This window comes from Pygoscelis adeliae, unplaced genomic scaffold (assembly GCF_000699105.1).
Source record: "Pygoscelis adeliae isolate BGI_AS28 unplaced genomic scaffold, ASM69910v1 Scaffold4, whole genome shotgun sequence".
Lineage (NCBI taxonomy): Eukaryota > Metazoa > Chordata > Aves > Sphenisciformes > Spheniscidae > Pygoscelis > Pygoscelis adeliae.
The window spans coordinates 11,201,989-11,229,597 of NW_008824986.1; the positions used below are offsets into that span (position 1 = coordinate 11,201,989).

Consider the following 27,609-nt stretch of genomic DNA (forward strand, 5'->3'; position numbering starts at 1 on the left):
GTACAATTCTGCAGTCGACAAGGTATTTTTTCATTATGAACTGAAAATTATTAATTTCTATTTTTTTCACTAAGTCATTCCAAATAGGACAATTTAACGTTAAAGTGCAGAAACACTTTCTTGGCTAACAGTGATATAATTTGAACAGACATTTTAAGAAAAAGGATGAAGCAAATGCTTTAATGAAGTAAATTTAGATGTAAAATTTTTTTATAGTTTTAATCTCTGGTAATAAAAACTGACATATGGAAAGATTATAATAGTTTATAGGTATTGCAGGATTATATCTCAGTACACGTACAATATTTTTTCCAAATATTTTTGAGTTCCTATAATTGCTCAGACATTATTGGTTACAAGGGATGATTATTCTTTGATTCATGTCTCTTCTTGAGCTCAGAAAGCAGCACTGTGACATGTGCATCTGTAAGGCGGGTTAATCTTCCTTAAATGCTTAGTATTTGAGCTATTTGGTACAATGGGGAGAACTGGAAGAACTGTGAGAGGGAAACAAAGTCTTGATGAGAAAAATCAGCCAGCTGATCCAATTACTCTTTGTCACTGAGAGTATTTACTGAAGTTTAAGCTTTTACAAATCTGGAATACAGATCCAAAAGGTTTAAAATTAAGGAACAGAAATACAGTTAAGATTAAAATACCTTTAGATTTACACCCCCTAGTATAATGTATTTTTAGAAAATAGTAGCAGATGTGCAACACACTGATCATGTATATGAGTGATCAACATAATGTTATGGTTAGAAGAAGCATTATTGGGACTGTTTGCGGATGATAATAATGACATCATCACTTGTGCTTCTTTTGCCTCTCATCATATAGCCCTGGTAGCGTTGGGAAGGATAATTGTATCTGTTGCATGCTAATATTTTGCACTGTAGGCAAACTCTTGGGTATGTGAGACCTCTGAACTTGAACTGGACAATCCTCTTGCCTGGTGAATAGTAGCTCCTACAGGTTGGGTCCCTTACACACCTGGGAAAAGAAAAAGGAAAAAACCCACATATAATTGTCATACAAAAATTGTGACATGGTCACTAAGCTCATTTCTTTCATTGGTTGCAAGAAATTTTCCTTCAGGAATTTCTAACTGTGATGTTATCACAATTCACAGCACAGAACTGAACGCAGATGCAACTATATGGAATTTAAATATGTATGTTGGTATAATATAGAACACAACATATATAAATATCACACATGTATGTAAATGTATAAATGTAAAGCACCTGATGGAATTTTAAATATGTGAGAAAGAGTTACTCTGTAGGCCTGTTATCTTTCCGAAGTTATTTTTTATTTCAACCTTAGAATTTCTGAAGAGCTATGAAGAAACAATTCCATATCCCAAATCAACCGAAACCCCTTTAATCAGATGCTTCATCCTTCCCTAAACTTTTTATATAATTTGTGAAATACCTTCTGAGAATTTATGCCAATTATTCTTCCCTAGCAGACTATTATGGTGAATTAAACATAAAAAGCCAACTAACAAAACTGTGTGTTTTTGTCCTAATAGCTAGTTCATTTAAAATCCTGCTGCTTCTTGCAAGCAGGTAACTCAAATGTATTTCAGGACTGTGTATCTTTGGTGTATGTATTTTTTTGTTGACCATATGAAGTCAATCACATGTGAGGAATTATTTTGAAATGGTTCTTGAGATATTTTCCTTACCCTCTTCTGACTAAATCAGATGCCGCAGTCATAAAGTCATGAGGATTTGGAGAGACCACGTGTGTCTGTAAATAGCATCAGATTTGGCTCTGTGCTGCAGAGGGTAGCATGAACAAACAAATCTTGGTTTGGCTGAACACAGTATGGTGAAGCCCTCGCCGAATTTGAAAAAAGATGGTGGATCATAAAAGGCAAACTTGACAATAAACCATCTAGATGGAGTTTCCTGGTATGGAGACTCTGTAACACTGGGTATTGTTTGGGCATCAGCGTTCCTGCATGTTTTGCAATCATGGTTTGGCAAGAGAATGCATGTTTCTGCTGTAGAAGTTGCCAGAAATGGATCCTTCCACTGTGTTGGAGTAGGTCATGGCTTGATGGGCTGTGAGTTTAGAGCTGCAAAGTACAGATGAAACCTTTTCCTGAATGTCACTAGAAAGTCAGGCTAGCTAAGGGGTAACGGGACTCAGCTGTCCGTGCTGGGAGGATCCCAGGCCACCCGAGGTGGCCCAACCACAGGTCCCAGCTGAGGACATTGCTGAGTTGTGAGAAAGTCTGCAGAGCCTTGCGAGATAAGAGAGGTGAAATTACTAACAAATCAGTTACTGTTGATTTGGGTTCAGTTAGTAGCTCAAGGACTCAAGAGGGAAAACAACAACATGGAGAGGTAGAAAGTCTTAAAGGGAAAAAACCCATGGAGAATGGCAGCTGAGCACAGTGGAGGGTCTGTTTCAAGGAGCCATGGAGGAAGATCGACCCTTCCCTGCCTGACTGTCGCCTGGCCAGCAAAGGCTCATTGGGAGTCTCCTTGGTGTGGTGAGCGTGCTAACGCCTAGCTCATTAAATCCTGCTCTCCATTGTATGTCGGAGTGAATACACCATCACTTTATACATCGCAGCTCTACATAACCCACTTGCAGAGTCTCCTTGTTTTGGGCACATTTAGCTGCACACAAATTGACCTAACGAGGGAGGGTTGTGAAAGGGAAGCAGGGTGGGGAAGTGTGTGAAATGGGGAAGGTTGATAATATCGTATAATTTAGAATAATGAACTTCTAGAAACATAATTTTGTTGTGGTGTTAGTATAACTTTTGTCTATGCTGTGGATGTTCCATGTCAACTTCCCGAGTCTTGACATTCATAAAGCTGTGGAGTGGCATCATCTGGTAAGAATCTTTAAAAATATTTTTGATTTTTTTTTCATAAATAATTTTGATAATGTCTTGGCATGTGATAATTTCAAACCCATACATTCCTACCAGCCGCCTTCTGCCACAGCCTTTGTATGGCACGTGAAACATGGCATGGGAGTCAATCCCAGGCCTGTTTCAGGGGTTGCTCAGGTGTCTGTTCCCTGCACGGTAGCCTCTGGCATTGGTGTAGGGTCTCCTGGTAGTCACTGTTATGAAAATTCCCTTCCCTAACTCTAAATCAATCAGTCTTTAGAGGATGAAAGTGTATTAACTTTGATAATATATATTAGTTCACATTATAAACTGTAACGTAATGAGGTAGTGGAATTTTACTGGAGACTCCGGTATTGTTCATGCTTAATTAAAACCAACTAAAGGACAGTCTGACCCTGGAATGAAGGACTTTGCTTCGTGGAAGCTTAGAGCTGTCCATGAAGGATTCCCCTGGCCAGCCAAGATAACGCCAGCATCCCAGCCCCTCTGACACGTCTTTGAAACCCTCCCAGCATCATCTGGTGTCATAGATCAGTAACTCCAGCAAGACTGACTCCAGGGACATCTGGATCAATAGACAGGCAGCAAGAATACTGCAGAAATAGGGTTGTTTTGCAAAGTTTTACTATGATTAGTAATCGGTAGTGTGGGTGTGAGCGATTAGTCAAATTGTGTTGTACCTGAACATTTGAAGGGTGTAAGAACCCAGTGTAAAATCATGTTGGGGGTACCCCAGTTTGGCTGGGACACCTCATGCGCATGAATAAATATTTACCCTTGTAAATTTATACTTTGCATCCCAGGCCTTCTCGGTCGGCACAGGCCAGTTAAGAATCTTAGTAACATCAGCCGCATGTATTTAGGCAGATAAGTAAGGTTTGCTGGAGAAGAAGAAATTTGATGTTAATAAACCATATGTAAGCATAGAGTAAAATGCAGCATGTATTAAATACTAGTATGCTTTGCAAATGCAAATGTGGGCCTTGCTGCCATACCTGGAAATAGCAGCTGAGTGGAGAGGAAATGCATTTCTCTTTCTTTGATGGTGTACCATTAAAAGCTTGTTACTCCCTCCAACAACTAGCCCCGAGGTTACACAAGTTAGCACTGTCCGTCCATTCTCTCGTGGGAAGAGAGTGAGCTCGCTGCGATGACAAGCTGTTTCTCTGCCTGCGAGCCCTCCAGAGCACACAGGCACTGACTGGCCAGCGGACTGGCAGGCTACAGGCAGATGTTTTAAATGTGTTTTTTCCATAAATGGGGCAGACATAGGCCAGCTCATGCCCTTAATGCTTACCACTGAGGATGGTTTGGCTGCCAGCCGCTGTATCAGCGGTGTGTGGTCCCTGGGTAAGCTGTGGCATCCCCAAGCTCTCTGCCTGCTCTCGGCCTTTCCAGTTTCGCCCTTTCTTCTGCACTCAGATACCCTCTGCCGTAAAACCACCAGGCTTTCCCAGCTCACATCTCCTACCCAGCGTATGCTGCACTTGGGAGGAGAAGTCATTAAAAAGAGAATGAGAATACCTTACCTGAGCTTATACGTGCTGGGTCTGTTTTTGGATGGGCTTTTAATGGAGGGGAAAAAAAGAGAGACTGACTGAGAAAAATGTGTGCTTTTATGTAATCAATTAATATACATTGTAATCAGCTGAATGCATTAAGACTAGGAAGTGTTAGCAACAGTTCTGAGGAAAAGAGTTGTCATGGACAAAGGGCTTGTATCAAGAAAAGTGTACGGGCTTGAACACTAAAGATGACATATTACTAGCATTAACGGGAACCAGATTTAATTCTGTTTATTCCTTTGCGTAGGCAGGTAGTCCCATGCTCAAATGCATGCTTTCAATCTGAAGTTCAGTTTCCTGTATGTTGTCAACACAAGTATGTATGTTTTATTGATGCAGCTGAGTGCCCTTTACCAACATGTAGCTGATAGGGCCAGACTTTAAAAGAAAACCTTCATCTGCTATCTAAGCATCTGAGGCAGAATATTTTCAGTTAATGAGCAGAACTTGCAATTCAAATTTTTCAAAAGAGAAATCCCATTGTAGAAAACTTTATCTAAGGTTCAAACCAGATGCCACTGAATATGTCAGAAAGATTTCCACAGACTCAAATTCCAGTGGGGATGCAACTTTGGGAAGTTCAGGGAGACTGATGTTCTAGGAGTGAGATGATCTAGAGCAAATCTGAATTTGTATTGATGTAGTGTGTCTACTCCAGCAGCTGCCCTTTTCCTAGTGCTTTCATCAGTGCAGGTATTTCTTCCATATCGATACCAAGAGCATTTTCCATCCCTTGATTTGTATGGAAGCCAAAGGAATTATCCCTGAAGTTAATTGCTAGATCCATGAGATTATGCACACAGTGGAGGCAGGGAGCCATGCCAACACAAAATCAGATCTCAACTTTGATAGGTAACTAAGGAGTTAAACCAGAGTAATGCTGCATTATTTACCAGTGGTAATGGCTGCTGCTTCAGGAGTTGGAGAGACTGATAGAGTGGATGAGTTTGTTACTGTGAGAAGGGAAAATATGAAATTAAACATTGTCCATGCTTTAAATACATTGATGACTCACATGAAAAATAGCAAACTGCTCACCACAGTTCAATAAATGACCAAAAATAAATACCTGTTTTTTCAGCTGTTGTGGACTCAGTTGGAACTGTCAAAGAGAAAGTAAAAGCCACACTTCAGCAACTGTTCCATTACTGTGTGAGCAAAGTAAGGACTGTTAATGGGGAGGGAATCAGTAGTTTATTCCCAGGATCAAGCATTAGACCAGTTCTACTAAAGCTAAAGTCGTACATACCTGCTGCTTCAGGTGTTGTGTTTTCTGCAGGGGCTGATCCAAGACAGGAGAGAAAAAAAAAACCCTGCAGGTTAGCCGCTGTCTCAGCACTGGATAGGCGTGAGGTACCCGAACCACAGGAGACCTGCAGGTCTCATTCGAGTGGCGAGCAGCCACAGCACCTGGAACGTGCTGCCGCTGCCCAGTCTGCCCCCAAGTCTGCCCGGAGTGTGAGCAGCCTCACATGGGAAAACACATCCCCATGCAGGCTGCCTCTGCCATGGCCTCCAACAGGCTTCTGACCTGCCGTGTGAAGGGCCCCGGAAACCTGGGGGACATTTGCTAAACAGTAGTTTGGATGCCGGGGGACAATGAGATAAAGCCATGGTTTATAATGAGCGGTGCCCATAGCAGCGCCATGCACTGCACCGATGGTGGCGAGGTCCATGCTGCTGCCTCAGCGGGCATTGAACCTGCCCGTTCCCGTGGGAAGCACAGCCCAGTTCGTGCAGCAATGGGGATGTAGCTTTGGGAAGTGCAGGAAGGCTGGCTTTCTTGGAGTGGGATGATCGAGTGCAAATCTGAATTTATATTGGTGTAGTGTGTCTGCCCCAGGGGCTGCCACTTCCCTAGCGCTTTCACCAGTGCAGGTATTTCTCCTGTACCGATACCAAGCCCGGTTCCCCTATTCATTGGGAAGCCAAGGGAGAGGTGACTGGGATTATCCCTGAAGCTAATGGTTAGATCCATGACATTATACACACAGTGGAGACAGGGAGCCAGTCAATACATGATAGCAACTTGGGCAGGCAGCTAAGCATGTAAACCAGAGTAACACTGTATTACTTACACGTGGTAACATCTGCTGGTTCAGGAGTAGGAGAGACTGTTACTGTGAGAAAGAAAAGATGAAATTAAATATTGTCTGCATTTTAAATATATTTAAATTTTATATTTATATTTTTGCCTCAAGACCCATAGCAGCAGCCTCGGCCGCTTGTAATATCACATGAAGCCACGTGAGTAACCGGGAAGCGCTTGGCTGCGTGGCTGAACGTAGCATGCACCACCCTGCGGTGACACAGCCAGCACAATGGTGTGTGTCACCTCCGGAAAACCCTACAGCGAGACCCTGAGCTTGGGTAGGGAAACAAATAATGCATCTGGACAGGGCACGGCTCTGGCAGCCAGCTTTGCCTTGCCAGGAAGGCAGGTAGTCCACTATATCCTGAACTGAGACTGAAAATGTGAGTGCCTGACAGTTAATTCCTCGACTCAGTCTGGGAGTGCTGTGAGAGCCAGGGATCCTGCTGTCCTTCATGGTCTGACAGTATCTCTGCTCACCACGGTTCAGTAAGTGACCAGAAATAAATACCTGGTGTTTCAGCTGTCGTGGACTCAGTTGGGACTGTCAAAGAGAAAATAAAAACCAGGCTTCAGTAATTTTTCCAATACTGAGCGAGCAAAGCATAGATTGACAAAGCAAAGCAATGTTATCATTTAGGTGTAATTAGGCCTGGTATAACGAGATCCCCAATCCAACTACATTACAGCAGTTTACCCCATAATTTGGCATTTGCGTAAACCAGCTTGTGGTAATTCCACTGCCCTTGATGGTGGATGGAAACCGTGTGTATGGTTGTGTGTATCTCCACAGAGGCAAAAGAGCTCAGTGTGGCAGGACACCTCTGTCCACAGATCCCACCGGGAGTTCATGTTCACCTGAGTGCCTTGAATTCTTTGGGGCTAATGATGAGATAAGGGCGCTCTCACCTCCGAGAGAGCATGAATTTCAGCTCAGTGCTGCTGAAGTCCAGGGGAATCAGCACTCTGCTGTGAGATAAGTTGTATTTGACTAAACCTGAGATACATAAACGAACACTGAAGTACTCTATACCTGTTGCTTCTGGTGTGGTAAGCTCCAGAGGGACTGTCAGGAGAGAAAATAAAAACCACCAAAAGAAGGAAAGCCAGATCAATGCTTTCAATTATAAGGTGAGACAAGCAGCAGCAGTGTCAGGGCTCTCCCCAAAACTGTGACTTGAGGTGATGCTTTCTGAAGCCTTGGAGAAGGCTGCAGGTGTTTCTGCCTAGCCATTGGTGTTTCTGCCATGGCATTTTCACTGCCACCCCATGCAATGAGTACACCTGTCGACAGTGGGGCAGAGAAGCAAACCTGGTGGGGACAGGTATAATTTCTGTCCTGCCTTCTCACCCAGGCTGAATCCAGTATGAATTGCTGTTTGCAGTGAAGTAGCTCCACCACTGTAAGATCTGCCAGATCCTGGAAGACGAGCTGTCCAGAACCCCTTTGTGAATTAAATAAACTACGTGCAGCTTGGGAAGGTTAGTTAGGAAACAAACATTTTGTTCTGTAAATTACTAAAATGTTTAAGCAAGTATGGCTCGTGCTGCAATACAGCCTCTTGATACATCGGAGGAGAAATGGTTTGCAGTGTGCAGACTATGGTGGATTGAGCAGGACTGAGTGAATTAGGAATGCAGGCTGATAGTCTGAACATGATTTCTCCTTAAATGCTTCTTCTGGGGCTTGCAGCTTATGTACAACACATCAAAGATTCATTGCAATTGTTTCTCAAATATTCATTGTTATAATTTGTCAGTAACCATCAACTAACCATCAGTGCATGGTACCAGAAAAAGAGGAGAGCAGAAGAAATAACAAAAATAAAATCAAAGTGAAAATATGGGCCTCTTCAGAGGGGTAGTAGAAGCCTTATTCACTTCTTCAGGACTAAGTTAGTCTCACTGCTATTGTTATTCATTATATCATTATAATACAATATGACAGCACAGCATCAGCATCACTTCCCTATAGGTTTTCACTTTCTCTTGGACAGAAACAGCTGAGTCCACAAAGATGCAGTGGCCTGCCAGCCTACACTGATGCTGATCAGACACATCACATTCATCTAGTGCCAGAACCACCATCAAAACAATTTCCTTCTGCATCCTCAGCTGGCAGGAATTTTCTTCATTTTCCTCAATAAATTTCACATAAATATGATGCAGATCTTTGAAAATGAGTACAAATTCATAAAGAGAAGAAAACAGGTTTATAAAACTGCAAGTCTGACACAAGTACTTTGAGGCTCTTAGGCAAATAGTCTGCCAGCTACTGGGAAGAAAATGAACTCTATCCCAGCCGAAACCAGGACAGTCCCAAAAGCAGATTCCAGGTTGGTCTGCCAAAACCTACTGGTGGTCCTCTGTGGAAGTAAATGCCTACAGCCCTGCTATTCCCTCTCTGCTTTCCCCAGACCCAGGTAGAGGAATCCCTTGTTGGAAGGATGAGATAGCCCCAGGATGAATGGAGCCCACAGGGGCTGGGTGCCCCTGGCCATCCTTCTTGGCTCTCATCGGCCTCCCGTCTCCCTGCATGGCCACTGCCAAGGGTCCCCGTTCTCCAGCCTTGTGCCAGCCTCCTTTCACGCATACACGGCTTAGGAAACTTAATTCACATTAAATAAAATGGAAAAGGTGAGTACCTTCACAGATAACACCAGCGTCTTCCTTGTGGTAGCAGTCGTGCGTGCCCAGCCCCCTGTGAGAGCACTGCTCCAGGGAGGACTCGTCCCCTCTGCATGCCACGTTGTCCAGGAGAATATCTCCTGTGCCTTCCCCAAAAAAGGCTTCAGTTTTGGCTGAGACAGCATCTCCGCAACCCAGCTGCCTGCACACAACCGTGGCGTCCTTCATGTCCCAGCCATCATCGCAGACAGTTGCCCAGCTTCCGTTGTGGAAGACTTCGAGGCGTCCTGAGCACACATCCCCTCCGTTCACCAGCCTCAGGGACATGTCTTGGAAAAGCAGGGGGAAATGCATGGGCACTCAGCAGCCTCAGAAATGGGCTTTCCAGGTGCATTTATCAAATAGCAAAAGCCAACTTTGTTGCGTTGCACAGAAAGTGGCAAAACCAGGAAATTAATCTTACTGTTACAAGCCACATTGTGTCAGTTCATCAGCTATCATAAATCCGTACTCTCATAGTGTGCTATATACATGTGGGAGTAAATATAAAGTTTTTTTTCTCTTTCAGGCTTCTATGTATATGTCCGTAGCTAACATAACCATTCCAATTGATACCAGTATTCTTTAGCAGCAAAACTCTTAGATAAGCCTCAAGTATCTCAGAAACTCATCTTACACACATTTACTTGCTTTGAAATTTTTACCTATAAATTTTTTGCCTTCCTACCAGGGCTTAAGTTACTATGTAAAATAGATCAGCTGTGAAACTTTGCAAGACCCATCTAGGGAGAACTCACCAGCTGGAATGGGCTCCGTTGTGACCGGGGGAGTAACTGGCTCTAGGAAAGGAAACGGAAAACTGAATTTCTAGTTTTACTACAGAGGATGCTTAATAACATTCTTCAGTTACGAGGTGGAAAAAAAGAAAGCAGTAGTGATATAGAGCAACCCATTCATCTCTGGAAGCTTCATCACCAAAAGGGAGAAGGCTGCAAACCCGTTTTTTTTATATGTCAGGTGTTAACGGTTGCAGTTACCTTGCAGGTGTAACCTTTAATAGTTTTAGGTGTGGGACATACATACTCACCAGAGAGACACATGTCTGCTGGGGTCACGTGTTTAACTCCACTTGAGGTCTTTGCTAAAAAACCTAACTCTGTTAAAAATTTGCTTTGATTTTTCCCCAGGGAAAGGTATCCCCAGGATAAGCTGTAAACCAGCATTCTTTGTGCCAGGTCTCATCCACAACCCCTTTCAGCCAGTTACATTTCACCTCAGTCATTTCAGGCTCGTGGTGTGCCCGCCACGTGGATGAGCTTTGTCCATGGACCACCACTTGCCATGGCACCGGCTGCACAGGGGCTGCAGTGACTCGGGCTCTCCAACTGCACACACGTTTCCAGTCAGAATACAGAATTGCTGGAAAACTGGCAACTGATTTGGAAAAATCCTAAAAGAAGTTACTAAAAATAATTTCCTACTAAATACAAGAAAAGGAAATTTGATTTCCTAGTCATAGTTCATAATTTATGGGAAATCAGGACTAGGAGGACTGAAATATAATAGTGATGATGTAAAATTATGATTCAAATAGTAATGCATAAAGCAGTCAGGTAATAGACTAGCAAATGGCACCAGATAAGATTGACAATGATATTCCAGGTAGCCAAAGGATTTGAGAATTAAAATAAAAAATGAAAAGAGAAACCTGTGTGAATAAACTCCCTGAGTTAACAAAAAGAAAAAAATGCGGTAAAGCACAGCAATTCTCATAGGTCTTGGTTTCATGCCTGAAATAATTCCACTAATGGAAACAAGTTGTGCATCAAAATCTTAGCTGCAGGCAAGCTTGCATTGCTCACGAAGCGATAGTTTATGAGATATGTGCTAGCGTACCTGCACAAATGACACTGGCATCCTCTTTATGTCGGCAGTTATGGACAGCGATCCCTCTGTGGGAGCACTGCCACAGGTTGTCTTCATCCCCTCTGCACTGCACATCGTCGAGGAGGATGTTCCCAGAGCCTGGACCGAACTGGGCTTCAGACACAGCTAGCAGGGCTTCTCCGCACCCCAGCCTCCTGCACACCACTGTGGCGTCCGCCAGTTCCCAGGCGTCGTCGCAGACCGTTCCCCAGCTGCCGTTGTGATAGAGTTCAACGCGGCCCGAGCACCTGCCGTCACCGTCTGCCAGTCGCAGGGACAGAGCGGAGGTATCTGCTGTGGAGAAAGAGCCTGCGTTGTGCATCAGTGGTGTTTATCTGAGGCGGTGGCACAGCCTGTCTTCAGGCCAAGTACCACCCCAGTGAAGACAGGAGCAGGTAGCCTGCACCGTAGTCTGCTCTGACAAAGGATCCTCCCCTGAATTTCAGTGCTGTTGTAGGATAGATATTATAAATGCTCGAACCCATCTTTCTACATGCAATACCCAATGGGCACGGACATAATCCTCTTCCACAATGTGCTGATCTCTGGCGAAAATGTTCCTCACCCGCGCAGCTAGCTACCACCTCTCCCCACTTTGTGCTACAAAGGGAAGGTTTTCTACCTTTTCTTTACCATCATTCTCATCTATACTGTAGTGCTGTCTAAAGGACAAACACAAATACCCAGAGCCAATCTTTTCCAGGGATACCTTGTAATCTAAGGGATATGGTTTTGGGTTTTTTTTTCTTCCTTTAAATAATGCCTGGTTCAGCTTCTTTTCCCATCCTTGCTAACCCTCTGGTGTAACAGATGGTTGGCACAGCATCATTTCCCCAGAATAGTAGCAGAGCTATTTCTACAGACCAGGCTCATTTCTGAAAGCTGAATACTACACGCATTTATCTCACTTTCAAAGGGAAAGTATTTTAGAGATCTGAAGTTCTAAATTAGTTTTATGGGCCTGGAGTGTATTTTTCTTTCAGAGGAAGAAATCAGAGACACCGCCGACAACGTAATTGAGTTCCTCCTAGTTTGTAGCCATCATAAACTGTACCAAGTATACACACCTGTCTTACTCCTCGGTGGGTCAGTAATTATGAGGTTTTCATTTTGGGACATTTTGCTGTCACCTGGCAGCCATTTGTAACCAACTAATGCACATCCATTCAGAATGAGGGCCATGCTTCCTAGGACTCTCTTTCTCCTTAATTCCTTTTCGCTGACCATGATCAAAGCTCCTTCTATCTGAGTACCATGCTTATCATTTACTTCTGCAAAAGTTGGCTGTAAAGAAATGCCAGCAGCAATGTGCTTGGCTCACTTCCCAAGATCTAGGTCTAAACTTCTGCAAGACTACCAAATATGATTTCAAGGAGAAAAAAAGATAAACAAGACAAAAGATAACCCGTTGATCCAGGCATTGAGTATTCACCAGCGGCGGTGAAACGTGTTAAGTAAAAAGTTTAAGAACTATCATAGAATCATAGAATCATAGAATCATAGAATCATAGACTACATTAGCTATCTAAGTCCAGGTGGGAATAGTGAGAAAGAGGCAGATTAAAAATTCTATAACCAGATCCAGATCTTGACTTATATGACAGGCAGAAATAAATTTGTTGTGATTCAGCTGATATTAAAAATGGCTTTATTGGGAGGGAGACATCTTTCCTGTTAAAGTTTCTAAGTAAATGAAGTATTTCATTAATCTGAAATATGAACATCAGTCTAAAATTTTTGGGGGCACTTTTTCAGAAAATAAAGAACTAAGTAACAATCTCAAGAATCTTTAATGTATTCTTGTGGGGGTGTCTACAGAGAGCTGAAAGGCAACTTTTTACTTTCAGCAAATCAATAAAAGAAAACAATCGATATCTGTATCTCTTCAAAGTCAATGCTTTGTGCTTAGTTAAGTGTAGAATATCATCAAAGGAATCAGTGAGCACTTAGTTTTCCTGAGACTTTAACACAAACAACAGTTTACCTGCAGTATATACAAATGAAAGTAATGAGATTATTAGTTAGAGCTATAGAGGAGCCTTTTTTTCCCTTTAACCACTGAACAGCATCCCTATTACACACAGTATGCATAAATAAGATGAAATTGTTTGCTCAAATACTTGGTTGAGTAGGCATAGGCAAAGCACTTAATAATTGCAAGCACGTAGTTCCATAGTAATTCTTAGGAAACCATATATACACCATGTATTAGGTTCCTTAAGCCTGCGTAATAGTCAACAGATCAGTCATTTAAGAAATTCATGTTCAATTTCTGAAAGCCAAGCAAATAAAAGTAAGTCCTGAGGGACCACATTCATTTCTCAGTTTCACTGGTGTGTGCAAAGAAGTGCAAACTTCTTTCATTCAGCTGGAATAGAGGGGAGTCTGAATAAATAAGGCAAGCAGCAAAATCTGATCAAAGCTCTGTAAAATATTCTTCAAAGTAGGAATGTTTTCATTTCTATCCTTTTGAAAGTGAAATGACTGGCAGGAAAAATGTAGAAAAACACTGACTGAAATTTCTTCTTCATTGTGCTGAAGATTTGTCTGTTCATTTGTAGAAATTAGGGTGGATAGATCCTAGATCTTGAACATGAAAATATTGTTCAAAATTAGGTTAATGGGTGGAGCAGTAAGCAAATCTGTATTACATTTTCTAGTGCTGCTACCACTGGCGTTGAGTCACAGCTCCGAACTTCTGACAGCATAGATAAGGCTGTAGAAGGCAAGCAGTGTTAGGTTGTAAAGAGAGGAGTTATCAGTTGCCTTGGTAATTGTTTATCATGTTACGCAGCATCTTGGACTAACAGATGGTATGGGTGTTAAACAGCCAGCCACAGCCACCCGACTGTAATGAGATCCTCAGCCCTTGCCACTGAAACTGGAACAGTACAGATAGAGTGGCAGAAGGAAAGGCAAGTTCTGTGCGCTCTCTGGAGGACACGATGAGAATTCAAAATGACCTTCATAAACTGAATAAATGTCAAAAATCAGCAAGCTGAAATTCAGTAAAGGCAGGTGGGCTGGGCTGCTCATTGGAAAGAGAAAACTAATGCACAAAGGCAAAATCATCCTTTCAGCTGGCACAGAAGGACCATGCAAAAACTGGGAGGTGGTAATGTTAATGCTACAGTGAGCCAGTCCAGTCTCAGCCTTCTTCACAGAGTGATACACGGAAGCTACTTATTCTCCTTGGCGCTAGAGTCCTCAACTGCTCAGTCGGTGATTGCACGTTTAAGAGAGAGAGAGATAATGGGGAGAGTTTGGATGGATGAAACAAGAATATAATAGGCTTGAAAATCATGAGCTCAGAGGAAAGGTTTAAAAAGCTGAATTTAGTTTATGTGGGAAGTATCTTTCACTATTCTGAAGAGGGCTCTAAAGAGGATGGCCACCAATTCCTCTGCTCCCTGGAGTCTACAGAGAGCTAAAAAAGCACCTGTAGGCACTACAGAAAATGTTCATCAATAAAAGAACTTTGAAGATAGTGTCCAACGCATTTGTTTGTGTGTCTTGAAAATATCTGTCAAGTTCAGAGGCAAAGTACACATAGTCATCGCCCCTGGTGGAGATTTGCATAGGAATTTAAAGCCTACTGGTGCTATCAATTTCTGCTTCATTAGAAGAGGACGTAGGACAGCATGTGGTGGATAGGAAGGTCCCAGCTCAGCGGATGGCTGACGCAAAATGGCCCTGTCTAGTGAAATTCTGGTTTTAAGATTTTTTAATACTTAAGAAATTATTTCATAGATTCATTAAAACAGCTCATTCATTAAAAACTTGCAAAGCATCCTACAAAATAGATGCCAGAATAAGAGTTGCCCCAGCAAAGAGAATGGAGAAAAGGTGGGACGTATGCACACACACTGCAACATGATCAGCACTGAAGAAGGGCTGGACCAAAGCTCTGTATAAGTTAATTTCTCCTCCCCAATGGGGACCACTAAGAGGTGCTGAGGAGGAGTATATGAACAGGACAAGCATAGAAGGTATGCTCAGGTTCGTCTCCTAGCCACCACCTGCAGCTCAGAGACTTTCTGAGCCCCAAATGGAGCCTTGTGTGATGATGCAGGACAGCGACATTTTTGCTCCTAAACAATGCAAGGCACACAGGTTGTATCTGACTATTTCCTACCTTCGTTCAGCAAAGATAGTGATGCTCGAGTTGTTAATGGCTCAGTACTGTCTGTGACTGGGGCAGATGTGATCAAGTCATCTGTTTCTGTGGCATAATAATCTGTTGAAGCTTTGAGGAAAAAAACCAATAGGAACAATGAACAATAATGACCAAACATGAATATGAACCAGGATTAAATTTTTGGTTAAAATGATCTGGAATTGTCATTTTGCTAGAAAAGTGTGAAAATACAGGAAGCTTTGTTTCAGAGAACAAACATGGACTTACCCCTTGTACTTCTACCTGAGTCTCTATCACTGCATAATACCATGAAAAATAAATATTTAAAATTTGGATTTTTAAGCTTCTTAGCTACTGGAGAATGAAGCAATGTGTTCTTAGCCCTCTTTACTAAATCTTCATTGCACACATTTTCCATACGGTATGGCTTTCCCTTAGCTCATTTAGACTCAAAATCGATTTTGCAACTAACACTTTGACTTTGTAAGCTGTGCTTAGGATTCCTGGTGTAGATACTGCCTCAGTCTCTTCATTTATTGAAGTGGATGCAAAGGAGGAGCACAGGAGTGTTGAAGGGACTGTGAAAGAGTTGAGGAAATACATTATTGGAGAGAAACATCTGTCTCCTTGGTGAGAGAGTCCAACAGGGATGAGTGGGAAAGTATAGAGAACCAGCTTCTGCACTGTGTCAGGTGGTGGCATCTCCATCTTTGGAGATTGGGAAAGAACTGTCAAAGATTATTGAATCTTTAAGGTGGAAGTGTCACAATCTGATTTAATCATTGATGGTCTCCACTGTAAAGTATGCACTTTTGCCCAGAAAAAAGCACTGATATTTGGGCACTTTTGTTGATGCCTAAATTATGCAAAAAGTACAAGCAGCTTAAAGCCCCAAATTGTTCATAATTACATACCTCCCAAACTTTGACAGCCCAACATTTCAGAAATGAAGGTTTTAGAAGCTGGATTCTTTCTTCACTGAGATGATTAATTAGCAGTTGACCAATCTTAAACTTCATACAGTTATTGTAATCCTACCAATGTAATCTATTTTAAACAAACTTAAACACTATTATCATTAGATTTTATGGCATAGTGTCTGTTCTTACCTTCAACAGCTGTGGAAGGGATTTCTGGAGCTGAGGTACCACCGTCTCCTGTAAGTGGGGTGGGTGAAATGGATGATTCTGCAGTATTTTCAGAGGCTGCGAGAAGAAGGAAGAACGAGAGGGAGAGAGCATTCAGGTAAGGCTGAATGACTGAAATCAGCTTTTGATGAATTTAATTGCCTTCAGGCTTCGTGGAAAAGGGAGTCTGTCCACATCCACTGATGGCTGAGAAATACATCTTCATCTTAATGCTTTGCATTACAAGCATCAAAAAAGTTTCAGACTTCTCTCACCGAAAGTGAGAAAAGCAAAAGGAGTGTGAGGAGCAAAAATAGAAATGAGTGTTGTAATTTGGCAGTAACATTTATTGGTATATAGTTTCCCAACACTGCAACAGGGCATGCTTTGTCAGCTTTATTAAGAAGTTCAAAAAGTGAAATAACAAAGGCTATTCTGGCTGTATAGAGGGAAATGTTTATTACAGCTATTCCTGGCTTATCTGACTGGAAGTCTTTCTCCCAGAGGTATAGTAGTCATTGGAGAAAGGAGGGAGAAGCTATCAGGACTGACACTGAAATACGGCATCTGTTTTTCCTGCAATTCTCTGCCGGATTTCCTCACCCTATGGAGCATCACCATTAGCAGGTGGGAGCCGTGTCAAAGAGGGGAGGGAGGCTGGAGGGAGAGCCAGCTCTCACCCCCAGCTCTCTGGGCTGAGCCCGCAACATCCTGGGCCACAGGTTGGGAGAGACTGAATCTGAGCTGAGAAATCCTCGAGAGGGAGTATAGGACCTGCTGTTCACCCTGGACTGGCTTGATAAGAAAGCCTAAGCCTGGAGGCTTATAAATTGTTTAGAATCCAGATAGGTAATGTTTACAAATGGTGAGAAACATAGACTGGGTGGCTTTTTCCTGAGTCATGCTTCTTAAAGAGATAAAAATAAAACCAAAAATAATGATTTCCTTCAGATTCTGTGGTTCAAATTCCACACCATTCAGCTTCCCTTGGAGCAGGCATTGCATATAGCATTTGCGGCTCCTGATTGGAGTAGTGGTAGAAGCGTTAGTGGTAGCCTGCCCATGCTGCCAGAAGGCCAGCAGGTTGGCAACCAAGCAGATGAAATTCATAGACAAGCACTAGCTGCACTGAGAGATGGTGATTTTACAACGTTTCTTGGCATCTCCACTGATGTCCCCTCCTAACCAAAACTTATAACCACGTTTTTCTAACATGCTGCGTGTTGTGCAAATGCCCTTTACCTGTCTGCAGCATAGTGAGAATTTCTGATGTCCTGCTTTCCTCTGTGATGGCAGTGGAAGCAAGGGCGGCACCTGTGCTACCAAAGGAGGCTATGAGGATAAGAAATTAAATGGTTGCAAGTAGCAATTAAAAGCACAAGTGTGATTTGAGGAGCTTGTGCCTTGCTTTAAGTCTCAAGCTTGAATAAAAAACGATGTTATCAGTCTGCTAAATAAATGGAGAGGCAGAGGTCCAACCGAGGGAGACGAGCGCAAATGCCTGGCTGTGCTCCTTAATGTTTCTGAGTTTTTATGAGTCTTGGACACACGAAATCACAATGGTCTGGACACTTTTGCTTTACAAAATTGTAAGTGTAGTATTTATAGGTAGAAGCTCAGAGGTATTAATCATTAAATGCATATATTCCTGATATGTCCTGACAGTCCGATATTTTTGAAGTGAAGGTGTTGTAAGGGGGTTGTTCCTTCACAGAGGTGTTTCATTTGTAGTTGTCTGCTATGAATATTTTACAGATTTACATGGTCACATCTTAATCCATCTTAAAAACCCAAGTTGACAGAATATTTGTTTTAAATAGCACTTGCAAAATGGCTGTTCTTACCTTTATAAACTGTGGTTGGGATTTCGGGAGCTGATGTGGCATTTTCCTCTGTGACAATAGTGTACACAGAAGATGTAACTGAGGCCAAGAGAAAGTTGAGGAAAGAAGAGAGACTGGCATCAATTGGGAGTGAACATGTGAACTGAAACCTTGAAAGTAAGTAGATTTGGGCTTTGCAGGACAGTGAGTCAATGCATAGCCCTTTATTTTTGCTGAAAAAAAAGACCTTCATTTAATATGTAGTAATAAAGATAGTAGATATTTCTGACTGCATTCTTTTACTACTAGAGATGCAATAGTCATTTGGAAAGATGCAAAGTGGCCATTGTTAGGGGAAACAAAGAATAAGATTTGTCTTGTGCTTTGGAAGTGACTTTCAGCACGCAAGTGTGCCTCACCTTCCTTGAGGGTTGTCAAGGTCTCTGGAGCAGACGGTGTCTCAGTCCCTGCTGGGCTTGAGCTGGGTGCAGAGGAGGAATCTGTGGAGGTGGCCAGGGGATGGAGAAATATGTTATTAAACAGGAACACCACGATGTAAAAGAAAAGACATTTCAAGTATCTGTGAAATCATTAATACTTCAGGCTTCATGGAAAAGAAAGTCAGCTCCTTAGACCTTAACTTTGCTAATGTGGCTCAGAAGAACATCTTCCCATTAGTAATTATAAGTGAACTTGGGAGACTGATGCAACTGGTGCACCTCTCAGCAGGGTATAAACACACCTTATTTCCATTCTACCTTTGCACTAACTTAAGAACCAGGAAAAATTAAGCAAGATTATTAAAAGAATTGAAAGTGAAGAAAATATCCAGGTAAGAGTGCCTCAGATGAACCAATTGTAAAGATCTCACCATACATACATGCAGTCTTGATAACTGTATATGCAGGTAGACTTTATCACATGCCCATTTTACCTCCAACCACATTTTCCTATGAAAATGAAGACGGTGTTGGCCATTGGCTCTTCCAAGGCTAATTACATGCAGAGTTATTAAATATTTTTACTGAATTCCCGGTGTTCCTCCTGTCTGTTCTAAACAAATTGCATATGTTACTCAAAATTTCCGCACATGACATTTGCAGTTTGTTTTTTCCCTTGCCTTTGCCAGCAGAAGTCAGGGGTTCTGTGGTAGATGTCACAACAGTGCTGTCTGTGGAAAATGTTGATGCAGAAATGGAAGTTTGGTGCTTCTTTGAGGATGCTGGAAGTTAGAGGAAATAAATTATTAGAGAACTGTAAGAATGGTCATGAGAACTGGTGAAATAATTTAAACATCAGGTTTTGTGCAGCACGGGGTTAATGCACCAGACCTTAACTTCTGGTAGTGTGAGTGACATTTCTGTCAATTAATGGCAGTTCTAAATGAACTTCAGAGATAATTGCCAGTGGTGCCATCAGTGCAGAAATAGATGCGCAGAGTATGCAGCAACAGTTCAGGACTACTACAATGTGTTTTTGCAGGTTCAAGCCTTGAGAAGAAATGATTTTGGGAACCACCTGTTCAATTCTGGGCTACATATGATAAAAAACTGCATTTTAGCGCCCACTCCTCTGTGGCTGTGTATTATGAAGAGCATTAGTAATTAACTCAACACGTAAAAACCCCAGGAAACCTGAGTAACGTCCGTACTTTAAGGTTTCCAGGGTGTTACGATTATTTCAGGAACAGTAAAAAAACCCGAAGTCAGAAACTTAGAGCTGGAGTGTTAAGACTCGCCTTATGTTTTTCTAATTAGTAGCAGATGAGCGGCAAATTCAGTTCCTATGAGCAATCCAAAGAACAGAAATAATGTTACAGTGGATGAATAAACAGTAATTTGGAGCAATAACTAGTAATTCAGAGCAAGTACCTTTCTAGAATACTGTCTGCCAAGGAGCTGTAATCACACAATTTTTGAGTTAAAAATTAGTCTCTGAGCATTTGGGGAGACTGTGAAGAGCTAATGGACTTACGTCTCAAAAGCCCTGCCTTACCTGTCGGTGCAACCGTGGAGCGTGTCACACCTGTGAACATGGAAAAAAAGCAAAAATTTACTTTTATTGTGCAGTTATTTATATTGCTTCACAATAGGCTGCTTCTAGCTATGCAATCTTTGATTTCAGTTATGTTTATGACAAGAGTATTAATTTCTATTTTCAATTCAGACATGCCTGGTTTACATCTGGGTGGGCTTCTGTCTCCTCTCAACTGGTTGCCTTTCTTGGGAATGGCCTGTAAACAGATGTTGACTAAAGTAGTCCTGAACTACCTTCTTTTCACCATTTTCATACTCAGTGCTTGCTGCTACCAATCTTGGTATTTTGTCTAGGACATCCTTTTGTTCCTCGATCACGCAGACCAGCCTAAATACAAGAAGCCTCCACATGCACATAGTTCAGCTCTAGTCTGATTTCCAAGCTCTACTCTGATGCTTCTTGCATTTATGGTCAACAGGAAAATCCAAAGAGATTTTTAAGAGCGGATAATTTTTTTTTTTACCTGAACAGATGACGCTGACATCCTCATGGTGTCCACAGTTATGTGTGTTCCAGCCAGCATGCTGACAGTCCCAAAGGTAAGATTCAGTTCCTCTACACCGCACATCATCCAGGTGGATGTCTTCTCTGCCAGGGCCAAAGTAAGACCTTCCCAAGACAGAAACAACTTGACCACAACCAAGTTGTCTGCATACAACACTGCCACTGTTCATACTGAAGTGATCATCACAGACTGTCCCCCATTTGCCTTCATGGTAAACTTCAACCCTCCCGGAGCATCGGTCCCCTCCAGATACCAGTCGCAGTTGTGGATCTTCTGAAACTAAAGCAAAAGTTGACAGGTAAACATCTCAATTTGTTTATTCCCAGGATATCTAAACTTCTTACATCTAAGCTTGCATCCCCATCTGTGCAGGGATGGGCTGCCCAGTGTTTCTGTGTGCCCAGTACCCAGGCCTTACGGGGGAACGCTTGCAGTGCACAAAGCAGTACAGAGCAGGGAGCTGAACAGTGGAGCCCCAATCAGTGAGGTTAATTCAGCCCTGTTTATATGGCTGTGCCGTGTACAGGACCTGATCTATCATGGTAGGTTGTCATTGGCTGTGCTGGTGAGATAACCAGCTCACCCAGAGCTGGGTCATGTAACTCTACAGGTGTGCCCGGTATGTTCATATTCAAGAACACGTCTCACTCTCCTACCTTTGGGTACAAATATGTCTTTTATCCATTTTGAAAATTTCTTCCATAGTGAGTTTCGACCTCCAGTTGCTGAGCCTCCTGATGAGTTCCACCATATACCACTTGCTGTGGCAGATAAGAAAACATATTAGCATTGATGTAACATATCACAATTCTAGGTATGTTTTATGTTTTGCTGTGAGATGGTACCCAATATGTGTTGATACAGAGTTAAATACAGTAAGTGTTGGTATGTGATGTGTTTTCAAAGCAATCCTGTGGTTCCTCCCTGTGTCTGGATGGACGTGCTCATTTCCTCATAGTTCAGTGGAAGATGACTGTAGAGGACCCTATTTCATGGCAGCACAAAGAGCAAATGAATCTGACCCCAGAAATCCTCGTGTACATCCTTCACGTCCAGTGAAGACATAGGCTTCTGGGAGCTGAGCTCTGCCACATTTCACTGGGGCGGTTGAAAGTGTTACTTACCTTTGCCATATGTGATTACCACAATAGCAGGGGAGGCTGTGGACCATTTGCCTTTGCTCTTGTCTTATAAAAAATACAATATAGCCAACCTCTTAATCTACGCTCTATGAAATTATCTCTTTTTGTAAGGGATTGACAAAACTTTATTCATGGTGCCCACACTGATAATTAAAGATCAAAGTCTCTCATTCAAACTAGCAAGATTATAAGGAAGGTTTGAGGTTATTGTTGTTTGAAGTTTGAAGGAACATGGCACGCAGTAAAGTATATTTTCACCTAGGTCTTGCAGGCTGCCCTGTATTCCTTTTCTCTTTCTCTAAATTTTCAAATGTACAGTATAGAAGAATTTATATTCAAAACTAGAATATGAGGAGAAGAACATTGAGAGAACAACTTCCCCAAACTATTCCCCTCACAGAAGAGAAACAAAGAAAATATTCTTCAGCCTTCTTCAGCCTACAACCTTCATTCATAGGTTATATTTTGAAATATAACCTATGGATTTGATCTGAATCTTTGAATTAGAAAACAAATTAAACCATCAATTTTATGGTACAAAGCTTGTCAGCAATATTCTAGGACAGTCTTTGCCACCACTTCCCAGCAAGCCAGTCTGTATTAGTAATTAATTCTGTCTGTAACATTTCCCTGCAAGCATGAAAAAATTTTAGATGCAGTACCTGGTTCAGGTAGAAGAGTAGCACTTAACAGAAGCAACCAAGTGAGACTCACTTGAAGGTCCATTTTCATTGCGGTTGTCTGTTCGAAGCCAATGCAATTTCAGAATTTATACTAAATGAGTTCTGGTCTACACCAAAGGTGTTTGCTGTGCAATTTGATCTTTCTTCCTGAACTTCCAGATCAATGCCAAAGAAGTGATTTACTGAGTATTTTCATTTCACAGGGTACATCCAGACATCCGGATAAGTAGATCCAGATCACAGCGCTGTTCCGGACTGGCTACCGAGATCTTCCCAAACACTCCCCAGGCATCTTTTTGGCCGTGTGTTGATGATGTGGTTGTTCCAGGAAGCAGTGATTTACTTTTGGAAATTAGGCTGTTTGATAAGGATTCTTATACTACCAGTTAAGTCGGTTTCCAACTTACAACCATACTAAACTGGATTAAATTGTTGTGAGAATTTTGCCAAAAGAAGATTAGCATCATAAAAATGTCAGAAAAGTCTCAAACAAATTCTCTCTGTCTGCTACAGATTAGTCCTGTAAGAAGCAGTTTCTATGCTTTTTCATATTTTTCTGACTCCTCTTTAACCTGGGACTAAATCCCTCCAGCATGTTTCAGATCTGCAGTTATCTCTCTCTCTCATTTGCAGCCTACAGAGCAATAAAATGCCTGTAAGAGATATGGCCAACGCGTGATTGGGTAAGAAGAACTGGTTTTGGGGGTAAATAAGTAGGGCTAAACTACAGCAACCAAGAAAATGGGGCAAGACAGGGCCAGAGGGTGCTAAATTAAGCTAAAACTGTGGAAGTCAAGGAATCTATGTAAAAACAGAGGGGCATGACCAGATCTAAGTGCTCTAGATTTAAAAATTTGGATCTGAACAATGTCATGTAGAAGGCACAGAAGTCTGATATGCATGTGCCATTTCAGTGCACTTCATATGCATCTTATAATGGAAGTATTTCTTTGGCTGTTGCTGGACTTTCAATAATGTTCTCTCTAGGAAGTGTAGAGTCCTGTAGAAATAGCTAATGTGTTGGTCTGGTGACTCAGCCAAACAGTGTGCTCAGCAGTAAAGCTACTTGTCCAAGAAATCCCATGCAGCAGGAGGATGGATGTTATGGAAAGTGGGGACATAATTCACATTACTGAGTTGTAGGCATCTAATCTATTTATAAACTAAGCTCTAATCAGTGGCATTTCAATGCACCTCTATTTGGAGCCTCGATGTAGGGATAGGAAAGTATGGGGAACATGGCTTATGCAACATCCCCAATGCAAATATCTTGAATATGAAGAAGCGTCAAGATCTGCTTTTTCAGCATCCCTCAGTCTCTTTTATAAAACAGGTCCCAAAGAACGCGTTAGTCCCAGCAAACATGCGGAAGGCTGAGGACTCCACTACCCAGCTCTTGCCTAGTGAGGCTGGATCTCACCTACACCATATCTAAGAAGTAATGGTGGTAGGTGCAAATGCTAGCAGGGGCAGAACATTTGTACAGCTGATCTCTAGTGATAGGTGACAAAGAATGACTGGCCTCCACATTAAACATTGCAGCTTCCGTCACGGACATTGAAGACGCCATTAGAAAGGAGGTGGTAAGACTTCAGTCCAAGCTAAGCAAGCAGACTAATCCCGTGTGGCAGGAACCAGCAGTGATGACAGTAAGGCTGACCTTTGTGGTCTTGGAATAGCAAAGCTGTTTCCCGGAACATCTTCTTAAAGAAATCTACCAAAATTCCCTCATAGGAAACAAACAGCGTTTGTCTGTAGTGAAAGAGTTTTATGCTGGACGTTGGGTGTTAATCTTTCTTCACGGAGTGAAGATTTGTTGCACTGGCAAAACTACCCCTCCCTGGAACTCCTTTTTCTAACTACATATGAATTTCAGTGTGTATTTTGTATTGTGAAATCTAGCATCTGAATATTGGGGAAATAGCACACATAAAGTATGGGATATGTGTGTGCATACACAGACAGAGGTATGCGTGTTTGTATATGTGACATACTCTCCACCGGACACCTTCTGCTAAGGGGCAGGTTCTCCATGAAGTCATCTTGCTCTGCAGCTCTGACCGGGCAAGTTCTCCAGCATTTCCAAACAAAAGTAAGCTCACCAAAGGCATTTAAACACTTAATTTTCATGGAAAATTAGTGTTATAATTTCCATAAAGATCTGGGTCTAACATAGTTTAAAGGACTAAAAGCAATGGGAAAATGCAAAGCTGTTCTGGAGGCTCCTGCCACTGGAGGGCAGCGAGGCACTGTCCTTAGGGAGTGAACACGTTTCTGGATAAGGTGGTCTAACAACACAGTGCTTTTGTAGGGCCCATAAAGAGGCCTCCACTTTAGCAAACACCTTTAAAAGTGAGCAGAGGTGAAAATAAACATATGCAAAAGAGACAGCTACAAACAGCAGGACAGTTGTTTCCATTCCTCACCTGTCTCCTGCCAAGGTCGGAGGATGTGTCTCTGCCCAAATGGAGATCAGGAGAAACTCTGGCCCACCTCAGGCATCCAACTATTTCATCTTCCCTTGCAGCTCTTCACTCGTTATCACTTAAAGAGGTTATAAACCATGACACCTGGTAGCTCTCATATCTAATATTTGTAAAGAATTTCACTGAAGTATCTTTGAAGGAATAAACTAGGGCTGACTGCCTTTCTCCTATGTGTGTATTTCTTGTACAGATACTTATTTGTATTTCTTCTTCCCTGAAAAAAAGAAATCACTAATGTGTGTGAACTCACAAAATGGTGCACTTTTTTCTGTGCTGTAGTAATGTATTTGTTATTTATTTAAATATACTTACTGCACTTTTGAGAAGACTTCTTATGCAACAAATCCTGTTTTTTGCTGAACCCGTCACGTTCCCAACAGTCTGGTAATGGCCATGTCTAGTGCCCTGCCATAGTGGAGGGGTTTGCAGTGCCATACAGAAACAGCCCTGGCAGTTCTCAGCTAGTGGGGCTGAGGGACCAGCATGCCGAAACCTGGATCCCCACACAAGTGAACTCATCTGCCCCTTCAGGGCTGACCTGGGGAGACAAGGGAAATATTTCTCTGAGGTCATGAAACACCTTTGATAAGGACCTGTGTAGCTGTTTAAAAAATCATGTCTTTTGAAGTGTGATGAAAAATGATTTAGTTAAATATAATAAGGACAAGCCAAAACATCAATTTCAGAAGAAATGTCATGCTTTGTTTCACCAGTTTTACCTTTTGTGTCTAAAAGCAGAGAAGAAGGACCAACTTCAAAGGAACTTCGAGGCCTTCAAAATGTACATGTAAATGAAGTTTCCTTATTTTTTCTACTTTGAAAAACACCTGGAGACAAACATGGGAATGAAATAATATGTTGCCAAAGAGCGGCAAGGTAGAAAAGATGCACAAGGAAAAATGAGTAAGCAGAGGAGCCAAAGACTACCTTTTTTCTACTTTTCCCAGCCCCAATCCCTGCTGCTTCAGGGGCAGCAGAATTATCTGATAACAGCAGTCGTTGTCCTGTGTACACACATATCTCTGTACACCTGAGGTTAGCAGGGAGCTGGGTGCAATGTGTGTGCAGCAAAGGATGACGAATAGCTGTTGTACAGCTTTGTGGTATGATTTGCATTTGGAAATGCAATATTCTGTTGAGGTTTGGAGACCCTGGGTATGTACCTGGTTGCTTGCTCCTATTAAGGCCCATGATGTTGTATATTCACTGCTGCTGTTACCCGTGCTGTCTATATGAAGCTGTATAGTGCCCTAATATTTGTTGCTTACCTGTCCAGACATATTCTCAATTATAATTAAAATGCATATTCTTTCAATGTATTCTTTTTTCATGTTTTCTCTCTGCCAGCCATTCCACTAAATTCAATCCCGGTAAGTTCTGAAGTGAAAGGTATTTTTGCACACTGAAGAATATGTAGAAAAAAGGGCAAATCCCAGGTGAAGTAAATCACATCCCCGATAACATAACCTTCAAAAAAGTTCCCTGCATTTATGATGAATTGGTAAAGCAAAGTAGAAACCTTACACGTGAAGCCCTCTTCTGTGGACAAAATTGAATGTTGAGTGCTGGGTCCGGCTTCCCGGTCCCAAAGGAGAATTGCCTTGGGATAAGGATGTCACCATCCAGCCTCTGGAAGCCCCAGAACACCCCTGTGAATCCTGCGAGGGAAAATCTTTGTCAGAGATGAAGGCTATGCCAACGTAAATGGGTATCGGTGATCTTGGCTCTGCACACAGTAGGACAGGTCATTTCATCCTGTTACCCAGCTAAGGCTTTGTGTCAACGCAGGTTGCTTATCTTGGCGTGTGCTGCATTCTTGCAGCTTTTCCTGCTTTTCACGTTCATGTGGACAATGGTATAGTCTTAATAAAGAGGTTTTCTCAGCTTCTAGCAAATCCCTTCGATCTCAGCGGGTACCATGGGTAGGGGTCACACAGAGTACCACCAGTGCCGGTGACTGCCTCCAGCACCCTTTAAGCATTTGTTATTACAAAAATGGAAGCGGCCTTCTAGTGCATTGGGGGTGCCAGGGAGTGAGGTGTGACTAATACTGCCTTTAAATTTCTTTTAAGTAGATTTTGATAGTAAAATCAATGCAATAAGAAACAGGGATTGAAGTGCACAGTCTAACCAAATGCTAACTCTGTCAAAGTCTGATTCCTTCACGAAATAAAATCCATTTATGAAAGCTACATTTCAATTTAGAGCTTTATCTCCTGAGAATTTGGGGAGACCGTAACGATTTCTCAGGATTTTGATTCAGAAACATCTCTACATAAGAATAATCAATACATTACTGATTAAAAAGTGCACAGAGTCAATACAAAACCCAGCACATAAATGGCCAAACAACTCCCAAATTAAAGTCATCAAAGCTCAAATCACGGAAGAGGAGGGAGGAGCACCCTGTGCCAATGTTTCCACTGATTTTGATTAACTGACTCTTTCTGATACTCCTTCTCATGAGTAGTGTTCAATTAAGGAAAAAATGATTAGGGAAATTAAAAAATGCTTCCTTGGAGAAAACAGTGGGAGCTGTGCCTGCATAAAACTCAAGGATTTTTTACGCAATAGTA

General features: G+C 42.1%; 1 protein-coding gene across 1 annotated transcript in view; it reads right to left on the minus strand.

Annotated features, from left to right (window-relative positions):
- LOC103918647 (deleted in malignant brain tumors 1 protein-like) overlaps positions 1–27,609 on the minus strand; it is an 85,215-nt gene that overhangs the window by 10,686 nt on the left and 46,920 nt on the right. Inside the window, 5 exon segments of the mRNA XM_009326027.1 lie at positions 8,578–8,709; positions 9,175–9,495; positions 11,063–11,383; positions 20,681–21,001; positions 21,379–21,483. Coding sequence (XP_009324302.1) covers positions 8,578–8,709; positions 9,175–9,495; positions 11,063–11,383; positions 20,681–21,001; positions 21,379–21,483 — 1,200 coding nt within the window.